Below are 20,054 nucleotides of genomic sequence, written 5' to 3'. Positions count from 1 at the left end.
AATGCAGCCTTTGGGGCTGGGGTTCTCAAAGTGTTCCTGACTTCTTCCCTACCTTGATAGAGGGGCTTGGGTTCTTCCCACTTGTTTGCACTGGGCTGGTGTAGCAGGATGAAATGGAAGGAGACATTTTCTTACCTGTTAATTTCCTTTCTGTGAATCTTGCTACAGAACTCCAGAACCCACCCAGGGAGTTGAGCCTCACTGAAATTCTCAAGCAGAGGTCTACATCTTTCCTGTGTGTACTGTTTTAGCTTGTCTTTTCCACATCAGTGGTGATGGTGATGTAGTGGGTTGTTGGGGTGATATCTCCCAACTTGTTTAAAGGATCCGTTTGTGTTTTCTTTAATATCTCTGGGTTTTAAGTGCTTTGTCCTAGGTATACTGGAGTTTCTCTGTGCTTCACCACCTATTCCTAGTGGCGGTCATGGAGAAAGTTGGTGCTCTGCCTCCATTTGTTGGTAGGGGGTCATAACACACCTGTTTGGATTGGACTGGACTTTTGTAGCAAGATTCATGGAAAGAAAATAACATAAGAAAATGTGTCCATTTCATGGTGCCAAAAAGGAGGTACTTTTCAGACTTCTTAGGAGGTCAACAAATTTCTGTTACACATTTTTGCATGGAAACACTTTGATCGGTCATTGTGGTAATGAGGAAAGGAGAATTTCTTATTTGCCTCGATCTCATGGCTCTGAGGACCATCTGCAAAGTGATGGTGACAGCCTTCCTCTGCAAGGAAAGACTGTTGGTGCCTACTTATTTGGTTGACTGAGTGAGGGCCAAGTCAGAACAAGAGTTGGTTGGCCTTGAACAGGGTAGTACAGGTTTTGCAGTTAATTGGGATGGGTAGTGAATGATGGCAAGAATCAACTTTTTCAAAAATAGGTAACCTGCAAGGTAAAATACAAGGAAAGGAAAACTATTCTGAGTTCAGTATAGGTAGACAATATCTAAGTTCATAAGGAACACCCACAAAAAATGTTTTCAATACTTTATAAATACACACATCTTTAACAAATACACTTGAAACAAATATGTACATAATATTCAATTTTATTACAACTATACATATCATACTGACAACTCAGGGCATGTGCATTTCCAAGAAGACTCTATTTTATTTTAAGATATACAATTTGCAATATAGCATTATCTCTTATTTATACAAATGTCCATAGAAATTACCCCATAGAGTTGGAGTAATAAATGAATGATTCAGTTAATGGATTTTATTGTGGTTAAGATTACATATCTGTATAACATCTTTGATTCTATAGAAATTTGTTTGTACAAATACATAATTTGGTTTTGTATTAAAGATATAAAAATTGCAATATAAAGTCATTTTGTAAATGCACATGCTCTGGGTTATTAGTTTGATTTTATTTATTTATTTATTTAGGGATTTCTTATATACCGAGGCACGTTTGCAAAACATCACCTCGGTTCACAATGTAACATAACTTAGCAACAGGCTTTACAATAATAACATTAACAGGTAGGGGTTAACAAGGGCAGGAGATGATAATACGTATGATATGTATATTTGTAAGAATCTGCTTTTTCCATCCCAAAATTTGGAATAATTGTGCCCTTAATTCAGTGCCTGGATAAGAAGCATATTCCATGGAGACAATTGAATGTTCAAGTTGCAGTCTTAGATCAGACAGTCTGCATGAGGCAATTTGACGTATATAATACCTGCAGGAGTTGGAGTCCATAGAGGCTTTGTTGGAAGTGGTTCCATAGGCTTGGGCTTACATGATACCACTGCAGTGGGTGTTATTGTCCAGATGGTCTAATCTGTCAGAGAATTTTGAGATCTGCTTTCCATTGACAAGGTTGGTGAGAGTTTTTGGAATGGTGGTTGATTGGAGAGAATGTTCAGAAGAGAATGGAGTTGGTCTCCAAATTTGATTCTTATCGCCACGGATGCTTGCTTTCGAGGCTGGAGAGCATATTGTATGAACCGGGTAGCCCAGGGAATGTGGTCCTAAGTGTAGGAACAGGCTGGTTGATTAAATTATTTGAAAACCAATGTAATTTGACTAGCTTTTGTTCACAGTTCCAGACAACAATCCAGGGAAAGGTTGTAAAGATAATGTCACAGTGCTCCAGTCAGATAGTGTATGTTAGCAGACAGGATGGCACCAGAAACAGTAAGGTGGCCCAGGAAAGAGCATTGTTGATTGAATTGGGTGCAAGCTTATCTGTTGGCTGTTTTGGCAGCACATCTAGCAGGACTGGTCAATGTTCAAGCAAATTACTTAAGCAGGTATTTTCTCTACCTGTGAAAGTGGGAACTCGGGGAATTTGCCTTTAATTGGATTGTGCAAGAGTTGGATGTGACAAGGATGGAACCAGTGGCCACTGAAAATAATTCAAGAGGTTTCGGTTTTTTTCATCTATGGGCCCTAGTTAAGGAGTGGCTGTCCAAAAGGCTACTTTATGTATTTCTTCTGTGGTGTCTGGTGGGCAGAGTAATCCAGATGATAATGGGTCATTCTGGTAGCATCAGATTGTTTGAGATGCTCTTTGCATGCTGATCTCATGCAAATCAAAACTGGAAACTTACCACATCTTTCTCTGGACACAGTTGTTGCATCAGGAACCAGTCTGCATGGAGGACCCAGTTCTGTTCTGTGAGGGCAAGCCTGAAGTAGAAAAGGGTATTACATCTCTTCTAAATGCTCACAAGACTTGTACATCAGTAGATTGTGGAGAACCTTTTGAGGCATGGTGTCAGAAATAATATGTCACAGAAGAGAATCAATCTCAGAAAATTTGTCCTTTCTCCAGGTGGGGTCTTGAAGGGGTTGAGTATCAGTTCTATCAAGGTACAGGCGCCTGTGATAGATATTGTCCTTGATTTATTAACCAGATGTTTCACGAGTTTTAAAAGCAGTTGAGTATATCATGCCTCCCTTTCAGTGATACCATCTTGGGATTTGAATTTAGTTCTCAGAATGCTATTAGGGACTCCCTTAGAGACATTGAGATTGGCTTCTATTAAGGATTTTTGACAGTAAAAGCAATATTCCTCATTGCGATATGTTCAGCAAGATGGATTTTAGAAATTCAAGCTCATTCTCTGGATGTCTGGGTTCTTTGAAGGTGTCCCAAGATTATGAATCCATTTTGCAGATCAGATAGGCTGTTTGTAGTGGTGGGTGGTCACTGAAAGGGATGAAGCAGCCTCCAAAAAGGTAAATTAAGGAGGCGATAGCTTCAATGTATATCAGCAAAGGATTGAGAGTCTCGGGATGGCTGCATACCTACTCTGTGTGTGCAGGCCTCCTTATGGGGGAAATGTAAGTTAGTGTCCGTAGGGTACATTGCAGAGCGGCAATATGGTCTTCCTTACATTCCTTTTCTAGATAGTAAAGGCCAGATGTCCAAGCTAGAAGCGAGGCTTTGGCATGGGAGTTCTGAGAGCTGCACTGACTTCATCCCTTCTGGAATAAAGGGGCTTGGGTACATCCCGCAGGTCTGGACTTGTCTGGTAGGGATACAAAGGAAGGTGAAATTTTATTCTTTTAATTTCCTTTCCTTTAGTCCTGTCAGATCAGTCCAGGACCCCACCCTGGAAGTTTGTGGTTCTTTGTTCAAGTGATCCTTGCAGGTGTTTTCTTTTTAGAATCATAAGACATTAAAAAAAAAACCAAGAAGAATCATTTTTCTGGTTTGGTTTGTCATGTTTGAAGTAACTAGTGGGTAATTTAATCAAGCTTAGGTATGGTGTACTGGCTAAGCTTGCTGCCCCAGCCTATAGGGGGAGGTAGTCTGCTTAGGGGTTTTTGGGTTTTGGTTTTTTTTTTTCCCTCCATCTGCTGGCAGTGGGGAATAATCCACTAGTTGGGACCGGTCTGGTAGGATTAAAGGAAAGTGAATCGGTAAGTATAAATTCACCTTTCTTTAGTGCATGCAACATGCATGTATGAAACTATCTTAACTAGAGAAAATAGGACAGACAGGAGAAGAGAATTATCTGATCTTAAACCTGCTACCAAAAATAACTATAGACTAGTGCACTAGGTATTTTTACTGCTCTGGAATTTATTTTCCAGAAATTGGACCAGTATATATAATACATATTTTGTTGATTTCTGCCTAGGTTTAAACTACATTTTGCCCCCAATACTTATTTTATAGTGTTGCTGAAAATGCATATGTTGTACAGTGGTGATAAGCATTCAGTTATAATTAGTCCCCGAGGCAGTGGGAGATGGTGATCTGCCCAAAGTCAGAAGGAGTGTCAAGAGAAGCAGGATTTAAACCTTGTGTTATCTAGTTCTCAACTATAATAACTAAGCTGCCCTACCTCACATTCTCTCTCTGTGTTATGGATCAGGAGATACTCTGCATATAATCTGCCTTGTATCTAAGCCAATAACCATTTCAGCAAAGATTTAAAGTGTGGAAGAAGGACTGGCCTAGTGTCTTAGGGACAATTCTGTTATGTGGAGGGTCCCCAATTCAGTTTTCTTGATTAGGTCTTCCACACCCTAGATCAGCCAGGTCTGGGGATGCAGCAGAGGCAGCACTGCTGGTGAGGTAAGGGAGCAGTGGTCATCAAAAAGGGCAACACCTGAGGGCTGGATTTATAGTCCATGATACAGGGTTCTGGAAGGAACACTGCTGTACAACTTCCAGCTCCCAAACTATTGCTGCAACAATCAGACTAGGATCGGTGGGAAGCCTATTAAAATGGGAAAATCCCCAGGTAGTTTCAGTTTAAGGCTCTTTGTGCTAGAATTCCAGGAATGGTTCTAATTGAGCTGGAAGAGAAAGGAAAGAGGAGGAACTACCAGGCTGAAAACACGTGCAAGACCTTTGATACCAGCCAGAGATGAGAATCTTGTGGGTTCTTTGGATTTTGTTGTTCTTGGTTCAGGAATCTTAAGACAGATGTCTGCAAAACATTTAAATTAGAATGATAGCCCTTTGTTTTAAAATCCAAATTACAAAATGGAAAGTGCCAAGTTGCAGTTAAACTTTACTTTTTGTAAGTCTCAAGGTTGTTCAGAGTAGTTTAAGATATAATACTCTCTGCTCTCCAAGTATCAAATTATGGTGGCCTTCCCTCCCCGCCCTCCCGTTTCAGAACATGGGATAGGAAATTTTCAGGTAAAGAAGTTTATAAAACGGCTTTCTAAAGAATTACACAGTATGAAACAGAACATTTGTCTGAAATCTGATCTCTGCATGGTAACAATTAACCTCCCATTTTGGCATGCTGAAGCACTCCATTTGGTGTAACTGTGTGGTACTTGGGAGCAGTGTGCTTTGCATTGTTTTTTTTTTGTTTTTTTTTACTCAGGAACAGAAGTACAAACTTGCTATAAAGGCAAACTATTGACATTGGCGGAACTATGCAACTGATGGTCCTGCTTGAATACAGGCCCATATTGTCAACTTACTGTTTCTGGTGATTAACAGATGTAAAATTATGCATCTGTCATAGTTTTTCAACATGCTCTTGATTTTATACGTTTTAAAAACATCACAAATGTATTTCTTTTCAGATCTACTAACACAGCTTGAAGCATCCAGTTCTCTGACACCAAGTAGCGAACTCACCAGCTCTGGGCAAAGTGATCTCGGCAACCTAGATCTTGCATCTCTCTTTTCCAGTGTGCCTGGCAACAGCTCTGCAGCTGACATGACTCTAGTCAACTCAGGAGTTCTTACTATTGATGTTTCCTCAGTGGGCTCTACTCTTGGAGGGAGCATCTCTGTCAGTAACCATTCTTTAGGACAAACGGTTGACCCTTTGATACTGGTCACAAGCAATGATACTCCACACAGTCTGGACAGCTCTCTCTTACTCGGAACAGCTACAACTGTCTTGCAGCAGAGCACTTTAAATCTGGAGGATGTGCAGACTGTAAATGCAGAAGCTCTGGGATCTCTGGCATCCTTATCAATGCGCAGTTCCGGTCAAGATCTCCAGGGTTTGACATCCAGTAATAATTTAACAATAGACACCACCACTCTCACTCCTTCCAGTAACTTGAGTGGAAGCAGCAGTGTTCCTGAATTGCTGACGCCAGTTAAAGTTGAGAGAAACCTCGAATGTAGCTCAGACGTTGGTCAGCAGGAAGGAAGTAAAGTAGTGACACAGTTTGTGTTTGCCAACCCTCCGGGGAGCTATAGTGCTCAGAAGGAGCTGGATCTTAATACAGTGACTGGCACCTCGTTTTTGGTATGCAGTAACCATATTTCATTTTTACCAGATGACTGAAACATCTTCATTGCATGTAGTGGGAGGAAACAGTGCTTTCAACAATTTGTCAACAGACCTTTTCTTTCCGATATGCCCAGATGCATGTTCCATCTACCCCCATGAAAGATGCAGAACCCTTTTATATTGATCAGATGTTTGCACTCCTAAAATGGTGAAAAGTTCCCTTAATGTTCTCTGCTGTAGTAACATGTCTAGAGGTCACTTATACCTGTGTCAGGCGGAGAGGAGGTGGTTATAGTATAGCATATTAGAAAGGTTGGATGGAAGACACTATTGCATGCATAATGTGTATTTATTTATTTGATTTATATTCAGCTTTTTCAGGTACTTCAAGGAAGGTGTGTAAATAGGATTTTCTGGGCACAAGTTCATGTTTGCTTGTATGCTTATTAAAACAAACTGGCCAGTTAAAAAAAAAAAAAAAAATTGAGCAGTCACTCCAGTCAAAGCTTCAGTTTTATCTACTGTCTGCATGTCTTTCATCAACATAATTTTTACCTTAAAAAAAAGAAATCTTTCATCCCCCGGCTGGTGAAAGGGGATGAGTACTCTAGCACTAGGGTTTCAAGAACTACATTAGGACATTTTAAATATCATTTGGAAATGTTAACTCCCTGCGTGGTGCTCTTAAGTCTCTCCTCTGCTTGGAGTTGTTGTCTTGAGAACAGTAAGAGGCCCAGTTTTCATGCTGCAGATTTCTGAGCAGTGAGTTACAAAACTCTGGCAATGGGATTCTGCTTTGAACAGGTATAGTCCTTAAAAAGGGGTCCTGCTGGTGGATCGCTCCTGTGATCCTACTGATCATTTCTTCAGCAGCTTTGGAGGGTTTCTGCAATCTTAGAGTGTCTTATTAATGTTGGATAATGCACATACCAGCAGCTCCATCTTGCAGATGCTCCTTTTGAGTAAATTTTGTTTTACATCCCCTTATTTATCTTAGGAAAGTGGTGGATCAGCAAGAACAGACTACAGAGCCATTCAGTTAGCTAAGAATAAAAAGCAGAAGGGGAGTAGCAGCACAGGTAAGCATCACAGAATGTCTTTTGACATGACAGAATGCAATTGGAAGTCATATCTTTTTGATTGCATAATCAGGAGCATTGGTAGGAAAGATTCCATTATATCTGGGGATGTGATAGGGATAGATGGGGTGTCTTCATATCTAGGTTGGGTACATTGATTAAAGGGAATAATATAAAGGATTTGTTAGGCTATGGTAGGCTGAGGTTCAACTCTCCCAGGGCAGTAGTTACAATCCTAGAAAATGGTATGTATGTACTTCACGGTATAAATTACACAATGGCACCAAGACTGGAATAATCACACCATGGTAGTAGAGATAAAAAGGTGCTCTGGGTGTGTTAAGATAGTTCTTGTATTGTATGTTTAGATTTTCTCAGCATTTTATGCTGTGGCAGATGTTTTGGGTAGTGGTCCTTCACAGCCAAGCTGAGATGACTCTCTCTTAATAGCAAGGCAGTTTTATTCTATAGCCTGGGGGTTGAACATTTGTGAAAACAGATTCTCACTTCAACTGTTATAAATGGCTTGCAGAGAAATTCAGCTTCAGTTGCAAACTTGTTTAATTTTAAGAGTTGATCTGAGGATTTGTTTTCATTTTGATTTAAACAATTATTTTTCCTTGGAAAGTCATGTCTGGGTGTGGCTAAGCGAAGGCAAATATCTAGGTATGTCCATGTTTTTATAAGTACTTTGTAATATCTACCCACTTTCTACGTTTTGGAGAGATTTATACATTTGTCTGGTTTGAACAGTTCAGATTGAATTGTATCTTTAAGGCATATCAAGCTCATCTCAGAGAAAAAGCAAAAGTGGTAAAGTCAGTCCAACAGGATCTTCACTAGCCAGTACCAGCAGCCGATTCTCTAGCAGTGTGGTAGTGCCAAATGGAGGCCTAACAATGAGAGACCCAACAACAGAATCACAGTATGTCCAGATCCAATTACTGCAGGTAAGAGTCGAGCACAAAGGGAACAAAAACCTTGAGTAAACATGCTACTCTTCATAGCTTATATGGCAGTGCCATTCTGTTATGGTTTATTGGGAGAGAGAGAAGGAGGGAGTTGTCATGCATGACCAGTTTCCTTGTTGTGCTGTGTGTGAGTACTTGGGTCGGAAGTTCTGCCAGGGACTCTGGTATGGACTGTATCAGAAGAAGGAAATCTGTCCTGTATTCCAAGTGCAAGGCTAATCCTTCAAGCAATATGTCAGTACAGCTGACTGAAAAGTGAAAATTCTCAACTGTATATGCACACTGTCCAGCACCTTTACGAAGCGAAAATTATTTGTAATAAAGAGCTTGTTCCCTGTACGTACCCGGATCAGTCCAGACTCCTGGGTTTGGCCCCCCCCTCTAGCAGATGGAGACAGAAGTTTACAAACAAAAACTCCGCCTATATCTAGGCTGGTGCCACCTACAGTCCGGCAGTATTCTTCTGTCTCCTAGCAGGTGGAGAGGGTGCCAAACCTACAGTCTGTGCTGAGGCCTAGATTTAGGTGGTAGTTAGTATGTAAAAAAAGGAAGAGAAAGCAGTTTGAGAGTAGGAAGCCGACGGATTGAGGTTCAGACCGCAGAGGCTTGCCTGCTGGTCACCGAGCCTGCCTCCCAGAGGGTAGTGAGGTCCTGAGGGGATCATCCCCTCTGGTTGAGGCCGCTGTTACGTGGGGGAGCTCCACTGTCAGCGTCTATCAGGGCTGGGGGTGACATCGGGGTGCCCGGTTCCCTCCCCCCAGCTGGACCCGGACCTGATTTACCAGTAACTGTCTGTTTAAAAAAAAAAAAGTACTGCCTGTTTTTTTCTTCTATTGTCTGAGCCTCGTCTCTCCTGTCCTGTTCCTGTGAGGGGGGGAGGTAGAGGACTACCGTTGCTGGGGAGATCTTTTCTTTTTTGTACTGTGCCTACCCTTTTTTCCTCGTCGGGGCCGCAATGCCGCGGAGAGCTGCATGTCAGGCCTGCGGGTCCGTGGCCACGCGGCTGTCAAGGGACAGCCTGTGCTCGTCATGCGTTTCCGGCGGGGAGGGGGGGTCCGTGACGCCGGCAGGGTCCTGGGGCAGCAGGCAGGTACACGCCTGTCCAGAGGTCGGCAGGCCAGCGATTAGTGCGGGGCTGGCTTCGGGGACGCTGGGTCCGGGCGCCATTTTGTTTTCTTCGCCGGCGTTTTCGGCAGGAACAGCGGCCATTTTAGGTCCGAGGGAAGCCGCGGCAGGCACGTTGCCGGCATGTGAGGGGGAGGACGACCCTCCGCCGAGGTTATCCCTGCAGCGGGGGGGTCCCAAGGGGGACAGTTGCGCTTCTGCCATGGGGGCTTTCTCTCCACATCCCTCTGAGGGGGAGGAAGAAGAGGCCTCAGACTCGTCCTTTGGGTCCGCGTTTGTTCTGCTTATGCATAAGGCCTTCAAGGCTCATAGACGGGCCAAGAAGAGGGCATGGGAGACCTCCACTCCGGATTCGGGGCCTCGGGCAGAGAAAAGGTCCAAGCCAGGTCCGGGGTCAGAGGGCCAGAGTAGGGCTCGACCACTCCGGTCCTCTGTTCCCAGGGGGGAGCTGGAATCGACCACGGACACGGATGAGCCGGAGGACCTGTCCGGGGATACAGAGCTTCCGTCCCAGCCCCCGAGGAGGGTTGATGGGGACGGAGACCAAGGGGCTTTGGGTTCCCGAGGGGCCCATGTTACCGAGGGGGATGACCCGAAGGTAATCCGTTTGTTTCGGAAGGAGGAGCTGGGACCTCTTATCCCAGAAATTCTGGGGGAATTAGGGATCCAGGTGCCGCAGGAGGAGTCCCGGCTCGGAGTAACTGATCCGGTCGTTTTGGGTCTCCGGGGGCCTCCTTCATCCTTCCCTTTGCATTTTTCTGCCTCGGATTTGCTGTTTAAGGAATGGGACACTCCGGATTTGGGGCTGAAGGTGGCGAAGGCGATGGATAAACTCTATCCCTTACCGGAGGACGCCCTGGACATGCTGCGCATGCCGAAGATAGACTCGGCAGTAGCAGCGGTCACAAAGAAAACCACCATTCCGGTCACCGGAGGTACTGCTCTTAAGGATTTGCAAGACAGGAAGCTGGAGGTGCAGCTGAAAAAGATCGTCGAAGTCTCCGCATTGGGAATTCGTGCGGCGATTTGTAGTAATTTTTCCCTTCGGGCAGGTCTCCGCTGGGCACAGCAGCTCTTGGCCAATGAGTCTCTGTCGCCGGAAGAAGCACGCCAAGCGAGTCGCTTGGAGGCGGTGATCGCTTATAGTGCGGATGCCTTCTATGATCTTCTTCGCACTTTGGCCAGGACGATGGTTTCGGCGGTGGCCGCGCTGGCATTAGCATTAGATGCCATGCCTTACTTCGTGCACCATTGGTGCTAATGAATGCTAGGGTTGCTGTCAAGACTATCGTCAGCCATAGCTGCTGGTGAGGGGCGCCATCGAGCTCACAGCATCAATAACCTCTGACATATAGGTGAACCGAAGGGAGCCGTCAATGGTGCCAGCAGTCATCGGTACCTTTGGGCACAAATGAAGCGTGTTGGGGCTGCAGAGCCTCTGCCCTGTAGGTGCCCTTGGCATCCTCTTTACTGCCGGTCCATCAATGCCTTCAGGCACCTGGGTCTTTATCGGTGTCATTGGTCAATGTCCGCAGGTGCCTTGGATGCTGAGGATGGTACTATATACTGCCAAACTGGTCAGGGCATGGTCAAGCACCATTGAAGCCCTGGGTGCTTCATCGTTTGGTGCCATTGATGCATCACTGTTGGTGAGCACAAGTGTGCTATGGGCTCCGCATGCGCCGAGACAATTAAAATCCCTGGTACATGTGCTTGCAATTTACAGATAGCTTCTGTACATACCACAACCGTTACCATGGTGGGCACCAGAAGACGCAGTTGGATGCTACAGGACCCTACTGCAGAGCACTATGGGCACAGTCGATCGCCATGGACTTCACTGCTACTGTTCCATAAAGGAAACAGTGGTGTGCCATTCCTGATGCAATTTCAAAGGCTGTGTTCAGGCTTTTGGAATGTTATCAGGTAATGGGGGTACTATGGGGCAATGCCATAGAAGCCACCCACCACCATGCCATAATCAGAACCACGGAAGTACTGGGGACACCGCACTGTTCTTGTTCACTCCATTGGGAGTTAGTGCAACAGTGGAGTGCAGCATGCACGGTTGGGTATGGCAGAGATCATCTACTCCAATCGCCTTGGGTGCTGGCAGGCGGCTTTCTCTGTCAGTGCAGTACACAGCCATGCTAGGCTTCTGCCATTGTTGTGTCAAGGTATCAGCCTCCTCATCTACTCTGCACCATAAGATGCTAGGGAGCACTCTGTGATTGCTTTTTGGCAGCGCACAGCCACTAACTCTGACAGGTGGTGTTCGATCCTTGCTATGCCGTGGAATTCTACCCACAAACACTGCAAGTGGGTTCGTAGGTGTCCCGCCATCCATTGGATGGAATACCACTTTGAGTACTGGTCAACGTGCTTTTACAGTGGAGGGCACTATTTTCAGTTGCCCTCTAAGGTATGGGTGGGTGTGGTTTCCCTCGTGGTGAGCACAACAGGTTGTGCGCCGCAGCCTCAGGACTGACCTAAGACTGCATTCCTGGTTGAACCCTTGTGGGAGTGGAGACCAGGAGGGTGGTGTTGGGAGTCTTCCCTTTCCTCAGAAGAGGACTGTCTTTCGACCCCTCCCGAGTTAGAAATCCCCTTTTTAGGGGAAGCCCCTCGGACTCCGTCCCATGTAGGTTTATCGCTGAACTGGAGCCTCAATTCTTTTGAATTGGGGCATCTCTTTGTAGGCCAGGATTGGGGGACAGCAGTGGCAGTCATTGGACTGTTTTTGTTGGGGGTCCTTCTGTTGATTATCGTGATAGCCTACCCCATCTGAAAGTGGCTGCAAGTAGCAGATTGGGTCGCTTCTGAACCTCAGTGATCAGTGACTGTAGTAACCCAACTTTCACCAGGAGAGTTGGAAGGTTTTTCGGGATAAGGAGGTCCCTGTTGTTTCCTGTCCCTTCAGGAAAGGGAGATATGACTGGGTTTCCATGGTTAACCCTTATGGGTCCCCTGGACACCTGGTTGTCTACCCCTTCAATGTATGTCTCTCACTCTGTTTCCTGGAGAAGGGTTTGTCGCTGCTTCTGACTGGAGTTGCTCTCTGTTCCTCATGGGATCTGAGAGTTGGTCGGGCGGTAGCGCTCTTTTTAGGTCTATTTCGTGAGGGAGCCATTCCAGATTCGGTCTCCCTCTCGTACTAGGAGTCTTCTCTTTGGGATAGCTCCCCGGTGAAGATGGAAGGGTTTCTTCCTTCCAGGAGTCACCTTTGATACCTGCTGAGCTCAATGAGGGTTTTTCATGGAGGACCACTATTGTGAGTCATTCTTGCCTGCAGGGACCCTAGCTTAGTGAGGAGGGTTCTAGTCCATCTAATTGGCAAGTATGCCTTTCAAGCTTTTGCCATATCCATGGCTGAGGGAGATGGGGGTCGAGGGACCCCCACAACACAGGTGCTACTCTTTGGTTGCACTGGCTTGCAAGCTAAACTTCCCCAAATAAATGCAAAATAAATAAATAAATTTTAGGAATAACCCTGTCTGTGGACAGGAGGGTCCTGGTTCCATTTACTGGACTGCGTGCTCTTGATCTGTCCTGCATGGTCAGCTATGTCTGATACTTTGGCATGTAGGATCTGTCACAGACCCTGCCATTGCTGATTATTCTTCAGAGCGTTGCTTGGGTTTTTCTGCCCATTGTGCCTTTCAGCCAAACATGAGGCACACTTCTGCAAATGCATTCTGTCCTTCAGATGCCAGTGGACCGCAGTTTCTTTCTGGAAAACTCTGACTCCAGTTGGTTTTTCAATTGCCTTGCAACACTGGAGGAAAATATGCAGTCTTCGTCCAAGAGTTCTTCTCGTTTGCTTCTCTAGACCTTTTCCTATATCCAGGAGGTTCTAGACTACTGTCATAAGGGTTTACTGATCCGTAACCCTGCTTGTAATGTTTTCCATGATGTGGAGTATGTTTCTGGCTGGCATTTACATCGCTCCCCTGACTTAGGCGTCTGCTACACATTGGAGTTTTGTGTCTCTTTTCTATGGTTTTCTCTTTATAGACCCCAACTCTTTTTCTGCCTAGACCCGTTTGTGGGTCAGCTGCCTTACAGGCCTAAGGGGGTACTTTCTGCACTGTGTGGTTTCCTGCTTTGTCCTGTTTGGACAGCTTATAGCTTGGGAATCACCCATGTATGAGGACTACCATCCTGCTTGTCCTCTGAGAAAGCAGATTTGCTTACCTGTAATAGGTGTTTAATGAGGACAGTAGGATGTTAGTCCTCATGAAATCTACCCGCCTCCCCTGTGAGTTAGTTTCTCCATGTATGAGCTATATCATGGACTGAGGGACTCTGCCTAAGGAGCCGGGTGATAACTACAGCTGCACATGCTCAGTAGGACATGTTTGAAAGTTCTAGAATCTTTGAGATCAAAGTTACGGATCGGGCTCCATTCGATGATGTCATGCATGTGTGAGGACTGCCATCCTGCTGTCCTCTGAAAACACCTATTACATGTAAGCAGTTCTGCTTTACAGATATCCTGAAAACTCAACTAGTTAGGTGAGCCTACAGGATGGTTAAACACTGCCCTAGAGGGCAGACATTTAAATACCTGAAAGATTAATGCAAAAAACATTTCCAGTGGAGTGGAAGCTGTAAAACTAGGGGTCACAGCTTGACGCTGCAAGGAGGTATATTTAGAAACATTAGAACATTTTTCACAGAAAGGGTGATGAATGCATGGAATGCTGTTCCAGCGGAGGTGGTGAAGACAATGGCAAAATTTAAAAAAGAAAAAAGCATGGGATAGATACAGGCAATCCCTTATTGGTAAGAAGACAATCAAAACAATTTCGCAACCTATGGCACTGTGGTTCAACCCAAAACCGCATCAAAATGATTATATTTTGCTTCCAAGAAAAGCATTGGGGATAACTTGCATGGAGCGGAAGTTACAACCCTAAACAGTGTAGGGGGAACCTACAAGGAGCGGCAGTTACAACTCTAAAAAGCTTGCTAGGCAGACTGGATATTCCCATTTCGATCTTTTTCTACAGCCATTTACTATGCTGTGTAATCTGCTCTGAGGCTCACATAAAATAAAAAATGGAAATCAAGAATTAAAAAAAAAAAAAAAAAGTGGTAAAGTACAGACAGAAACAGGTTGAACACAAGTGGAATTTTACAGTGAACGTGACTAATTTCTGCTTACTTAACCTTTGCACTTTGATCTGGACATAGGGGATGTGTTGCTAGACGTTCCAGACCTGCTGCCATGGCGTGAGGGAGGGGGGTTCAGTGCTGATTCATAATGCCTTGTTTCATCAGGTACTTTTTGTCCCTTCTCTTTAGGACGATCCTCCTGGGGAAGGAGACTTGCCATTTCAGCTCAGTTCTCAGACCTCCACATCACATTCACAGCTGACAGTGGACTTGCCTGTCCATATCCTTCAGGTATAAGAACTGCCATATTGAGTCAGATCAAGGGTTTCTAACCATGGCCAATCCAGGTCACTTACAAGTGGGGTCATAAATGTGGACTTACTTTCAGTACTTGAGAATAACCTGTGCATGACTCGGGGGTGGCAGTCTCTAAACTTTATAGGACTTTTTTTTTTTCTGTTTCATTAACATGCAAACTAAAAGGGGAAAGCAGGTATAGAACCAGAGGAAAGAATATCCACACCTCTTCTCAAGCCTTGTACCGTGTTTCTCCGAAAATAAGACAGGTCTTATATTCTTTTATAGCTCCGAAAAAAAGGTTAGGGCTTATTTTCAGGGGATGTCTTATTTTTTTTCCATGTTTGGTGAATGAGGACAAGGCTAAGCCCGCCTCCTCTTTCATTCACCAATCAGATTCAATTTTCAGCCGAACCTTTTGGTTCGGTCTTTATCGGCCTGCCGAGGGAAATTTCGTTTTCCTGCATTTCGGGCTGATTTTATTTCATCTGCCCCCCCCCCAAATGAAGCCCAAAACCCGGGGGGGGGGGTTTATAAAACAAAAAACCAAACAAACCCCCAAACCCACCCCAACCCTTCAAATTTAATTCATTGCAACCTCCCCCCCCAAAAAAAAAAAACTTGCCAAAATTCCCTGGGGTCCTGGGAGCGATCTCCTGCTCTCGGGCCGTCAGCTGTCAGTAATCAAAATGGCGCCGATGGCCCTATGCCCTTACCATGTGACAGGCTATCGGTGCCCTTGGCCAGCCTCTGTCACATGGTAGGTATGATGGAGTGCCGATATTTATTAGATTCTCTCATTATCTACTCTTCAGAATACGTTTGGTCTGGTAGAGAATTGAACTAGTTACTGGAATGTCCTGCTTCTAGCTGTAGGATTTGTAACCGTAGTCCTTTTTCTGCTCCTTACCTTGTGGCCTAAACAAGGTCACCAAGACTCCTTGTGCTACAGGGAAGTCATCTGCATGCATGTTTATGAAGTAGTAAACAGAAGCAGATATGTAATGCTACAGGCCAGGTGGGGCTGTGGTGATAAAGTACTGCAGTTTTGTTTTGTTTTGGCTTCCAGCACCAAGCTGCACATTGCTAAGATATAGAGGTTTCAGATACATAAATAAACTGGTAAAACATTGGGTTGGGGGGTTGGTTGAGGGGAATTGAATCAGGAGCTGCCTCTTTAAAACTTTGTTTTTACTTTATCTGATTTTTTTTTTTTAATTATCATAATTTGTTTTAAAATAGCACTATGAAATAAATTATTTTGCTCTATATACAGGATTCTCACACACCGGCGGAGGATGATGCTGGTTCTGATAACTCTCAGTTTACCGGAAGCACCATAAACTTACAGGACCTGGAATAACATAGCCTTGTCTCTAAATGGAAAATGAAAGATGCAATCAGATGATCACAAACTAAAGCTTATCAGACAATTCTTTATTTCCCAAAGAATTGTAAGAAATTAAACTCATACTTTTTTTTTTTTTTGAAAGATGATATAGAATTTTGCCTATGGTTGGGATGAAAACCGCCCCATGCCATCTTCTGAACACCTTCCCGCATGCCCGGGAAGCATTTCTCTTACTGGCTTTTGGAATTACAACAGAGTGCCTGAGGAAACAATTGCCTTACTCCATCAAAAAGAAACGGTCTTTGTGCTCACTGAAGGCACTGCTGCTTTAGCCCTGTTGCACTTCACTTCTCTAGAAGCTGGGAGGTAGAAAAGGAACAGGGCTTCTTCAGCTTGCCATTGATCTGTCTGTCTTGCTTTTATTGCCGCATCTGTGTGTGTTACTTTAATGGACACATTTAAAATGCATTACATTATAGTATTCACTTTAGAAGACACGGTATAATCAGTAGAACAAAGGCTCATTTTAAGTAGCTTGCTGCTTTTCGGCAGCAGAGCAGATGAGGAAATTGTTCCTATCTATAAAAAGTTCAGTTTGATCTTGAACATGTTGCATTTGTGAGGCTGCACTCTGAAATCATGGCTTATGCAGGTGTGGTGTAGTGCTTGTTGAGGCACTGGGAGCCAGAGTTGCTGTTTCTCATGGGCTCTTATCCCTTTTTGCCACTTTAGTTTGATCTTGAGCAAGTTGCTTTACCTCCCTGTGCCTTAAGCCTACAATGATTTAGTTGTAAGCTCTTTGGGGTGGGAACAGTGTGTTGTAATTTCTTTATAAGGCTCTGAGTAAATGGGTGTATATAGCAGGGGTGGTTAAATCCTGTCCTTGAGAGCTTCAAGCAGGTCTAGATTTCAGACTAACCAAAACATCCATGTTGACATGGTTCTTTGAAAAAGAGTTTACTAATACATCTGATGAATATTCATTGTGGATATCCTGAAAACCAGGTCTGTTTGTAGCCTTTTAGGACTGAAGTTGAGAACTTCTGAAATATACTTACACATCTGGGTTTAGTATAAAATAGATGTATTCAATTAATTTTGATTTTTGTGAAATCAAACATTCCCTACCGTTGTTAGATCTTTACTTCTGGAATGGAATGGAATACCGAACATGCTGGAGGTGTGCTGCTGCTTTGGAGGACAACAAGCACTCGTTTTATAGATAGCAGAAATTGTTGAAGCTCTTATTTTGAAATTAAGAGTGTGCAACACATGGAACTGAACTTAAGTCTAGATGGTGGTCTGAAGTCTGACTTAAGATAAAAAACATTGAACAAGCATTCAAGAAATTACATGACTTGTCTTTATTAGTGTACTTGCCTGCCTAGAAAATCATGCTTAGGTATTTGATATTGGGGTTGTCTGTCTCTTTGTGTTTTAATTTTGGTGCACTCTGAATTAACAGCATCTATATTTTTATAGTGTGAAATGCCATGCAAAGGAATTTTGTGATCTTTATAAATCTTGCACATATTTATTTAATATTTACAGTTATGGTTATGAACATCATACAGGGTTACTCAGAAATCTTTCTGTGCCTTTATGAATGGAGGGGTACATATAAGTATAGGTTTTGTTTTAATGTCTCAAACTTGAATGAAAGTATACCGCTTACTTTCTCCTGGTCGTCTTTTACTGTGCAGATTGACTTATATTCTGCCAAATGAAACCCATTGTTTTAAGTGAGTGAAAAATGGTAAAGAAGTGTTTCTATTTAGGATGGGTTTATGTAGCCGGATCGATTATCTCCCCCCCCCCCCCCCCCCCCCCCCCAAGAAGGGACCTCATTTGGCTTTGTAATAAATAAAAATCTCTAATAAAGCTTTTTTATGTTCTTTACTCCAGCCTTTTTGTTCTGCGCATTTGGGATTTTTCTCTTGTGCCACTGTCAAACTACTCCTGGCTTCTGCCTTACTCCATTATATACTGTAGCTTGTTTAGGGAAGGAGGATATCGAGCTTGTGCCATCATCCCCAAGCTTGCAACTTTTGTTCTTGTTGATTCTAGCCCCTGCCCACATATTTTGTATCTGTACTTAATCTTATTTTTATTTCATCTTTCCAAACTTGGGGCCTCCTTTGCTAAGCAATTTTCTCATAGGCACAACAATGTGAGAAAAGCCTCAGTAAATCTGCCCTTGGGCTGTTAAGGATGTATTGACTTATGCTATAGTAGATATCTCCAAAACACAAAAATGTTTTACTCCAAATTCTGTAATTTATATCCAAATGACCATCATAATGAGTCCCCAGGACTGCATTGATTGGTTGAATGACTGATGTCCAAAATGGCAGCAGCAGTATGATTATAGGTCATTTAAATCAATAAGAGCTTGTGTGTAACCTTACTTTTGAGGGTTTGTTTTTTTTTAAGTACGCAAATAAATGTCTTTGAAAAACACCGTGACACTTACCTGAGTGCAGCTTTGAACATTGAAACTGATCATTGTTGAGTCATTCGACCAATCAATGCAGGCCTGTGTCGTCGTCATGATGGTTATTTATATATAATTTACAGAATTTAGTGTGAAATTTTTTTAGTTTTGGATATATATTTAATTTTGCTCTTTGGTTCATTATCTCTAGTATTAGATATCTCTGCATTGCAGAGAGCCTTTCTGTCTGTGTCATGTTCAGCTCTTCTCTTGAGCTTACTCTGCATATGCTTTTTCATTCACACCTGAATAAGCAAAGTTGTTCTCTCTTGTCCACCAGGACAATTCAGCCACACAAGTGGGTGATGACATTAGACTGCACCAAGTCTTTCTGACAGTGGCACAGCCAGAACTAATTTTTTGGGTGGGCACAAGGTTAACATGGGTAGGCTGTAGGCATGCAGGTCTGAGATCTATTAGTTGTATTCTTATTGATAAATAATGCCATATACTGCACCCTTTAATGGCTTTCTAAGTAGTTTGCAGCAGTCCTTATGCATCATGTGTGAAACTTTAAAACATTTTACCTCAATTTCAAGCCCTTACCAGCATTAAAAATTCCTTATTCTGTATACATTTATTTTATATTTATTGCAGTTTAAAAATGCCAATTTCCCAGTACGTAGCAGGATCAGTCCAGAGAAGTGGGTTGTGCATCCCTACCAGCAGATGGAGTCAGAGAACAAAGCTTTGGGCACTGCCATATATACTAGAGTGCCACCTGCAGTCCCTCAGTATTTCTCTGACTCCAGCAGATGGCAGAGATGCACTCCTGCAGTTTTTTTAATTGAATTTTTTCAGTACTTAGATGTTTTTTTTTCTTTTCCTTACAGTCGCTTCCTGAGGTGTTAGGCACCTTCGTGGGCCATCCCTCAGTGGAAGCTGGGCATCTGGGGATTGGATATCCCTGTCAGGGTCTCGCCCGCTCTGGGTCAGTGTGTGCAGGCCAGGGGCTCCTGGTTACACGACACTGACATTGCTGCAGCTGCTCCCTTGATCCCTGCTAGAGCATCACCTGTTTTAGTAAAGTTTAATTAAAAAAAAAAAAAGATATCAACAGGAGAAAAGTGTTTCATTTGGTGCTTGGGTCTGAGGCAGCAGCTCTGAGGTAAGGAGTCGGTGTGGTGGGATCGGGCCCTCGGAGGCTGTGTGGGGAGGCTGTCAGCTCCTGTTCCCTTTGGCTCCCGGAGCTCCGGGCTGCCGCGGAATGGAAGGGGTATTTTTAAACTTCCGTCGTTCTTTCATTTTGCGGCGGTGTTTTCAGGCGGGGACTGGCTTGGTTGACTGCGGCCCGACGGCGCGTGAGGTTAAGAACATAAGAAATTACCATGCTGGGTCAGACCAAGGGTCCATCAAGCCCAGCATCCTGTTTCCAACAGAGGCGAAAACCAGGCCACAAGAACCTGGCAATTACCCAAACACTAAGAAG

The 20,054-nt window shown here is 43.9% G+C and overlaps 1 protein-coding gene across 1 annotated transcript in view; it reads left to right on the top strand.

Annotated features, from left to right (window-relative positions):
- The window catches only part of ZXDC (ZXD family zinc finger C), a 65,867-nt gene extending 48,376 nt beyond the window's left edge, over window positions 1-17,491 (top strand). Inside the window, exons 6-10 of the mRNA XM_029601368.1 lie at window positions 5,526-6,205; window positions 7,188-7,269; window positions 8,047-8,219; window positions 14,673-14,774; window positions 16,057-17,491. Coding sequence (XP_029457228.1) covers window positions 5,526-6,205; window positions 7,188-7,269; window positions 8,047-8,219; window positions 14,673-14,774; window positions 16,057-16,143 — 1,124 coding nt within the window. The 3' untranslated portion in view covers window positions 16,144-17,491. The remainder of the gene's footprint in view (window positions 1-5,525; window positions 6,206-7,187; window positions 7,270-8,046; window positions 8,220-14,672; window positions 14,775-16,056) is intronic.
- The last annotated feature ends 2,563 nt before the right edge of the window (window positions 17,492-20,054 follow it).

Source organism: Rhinatrema bivittatum, chromosome 4 (assembly GCF_901001135.1).
Source record: "Rhinatrema bivittatum chromosome 4, aRhiBiv1.1, whole genome shotgun sequence".
Taxonomy (NCBI): Eukaryota; Metazoa; Chordata; class Amphibia; order Gymnophiona; family Rhinatrematidae; genus Rhinatrema; species Rhinatrema bivittatum.
Note: the sequence above shows the minus strand (reverse complement) of the source record. Positions and strands in the feature narration are given on the sequence as shown.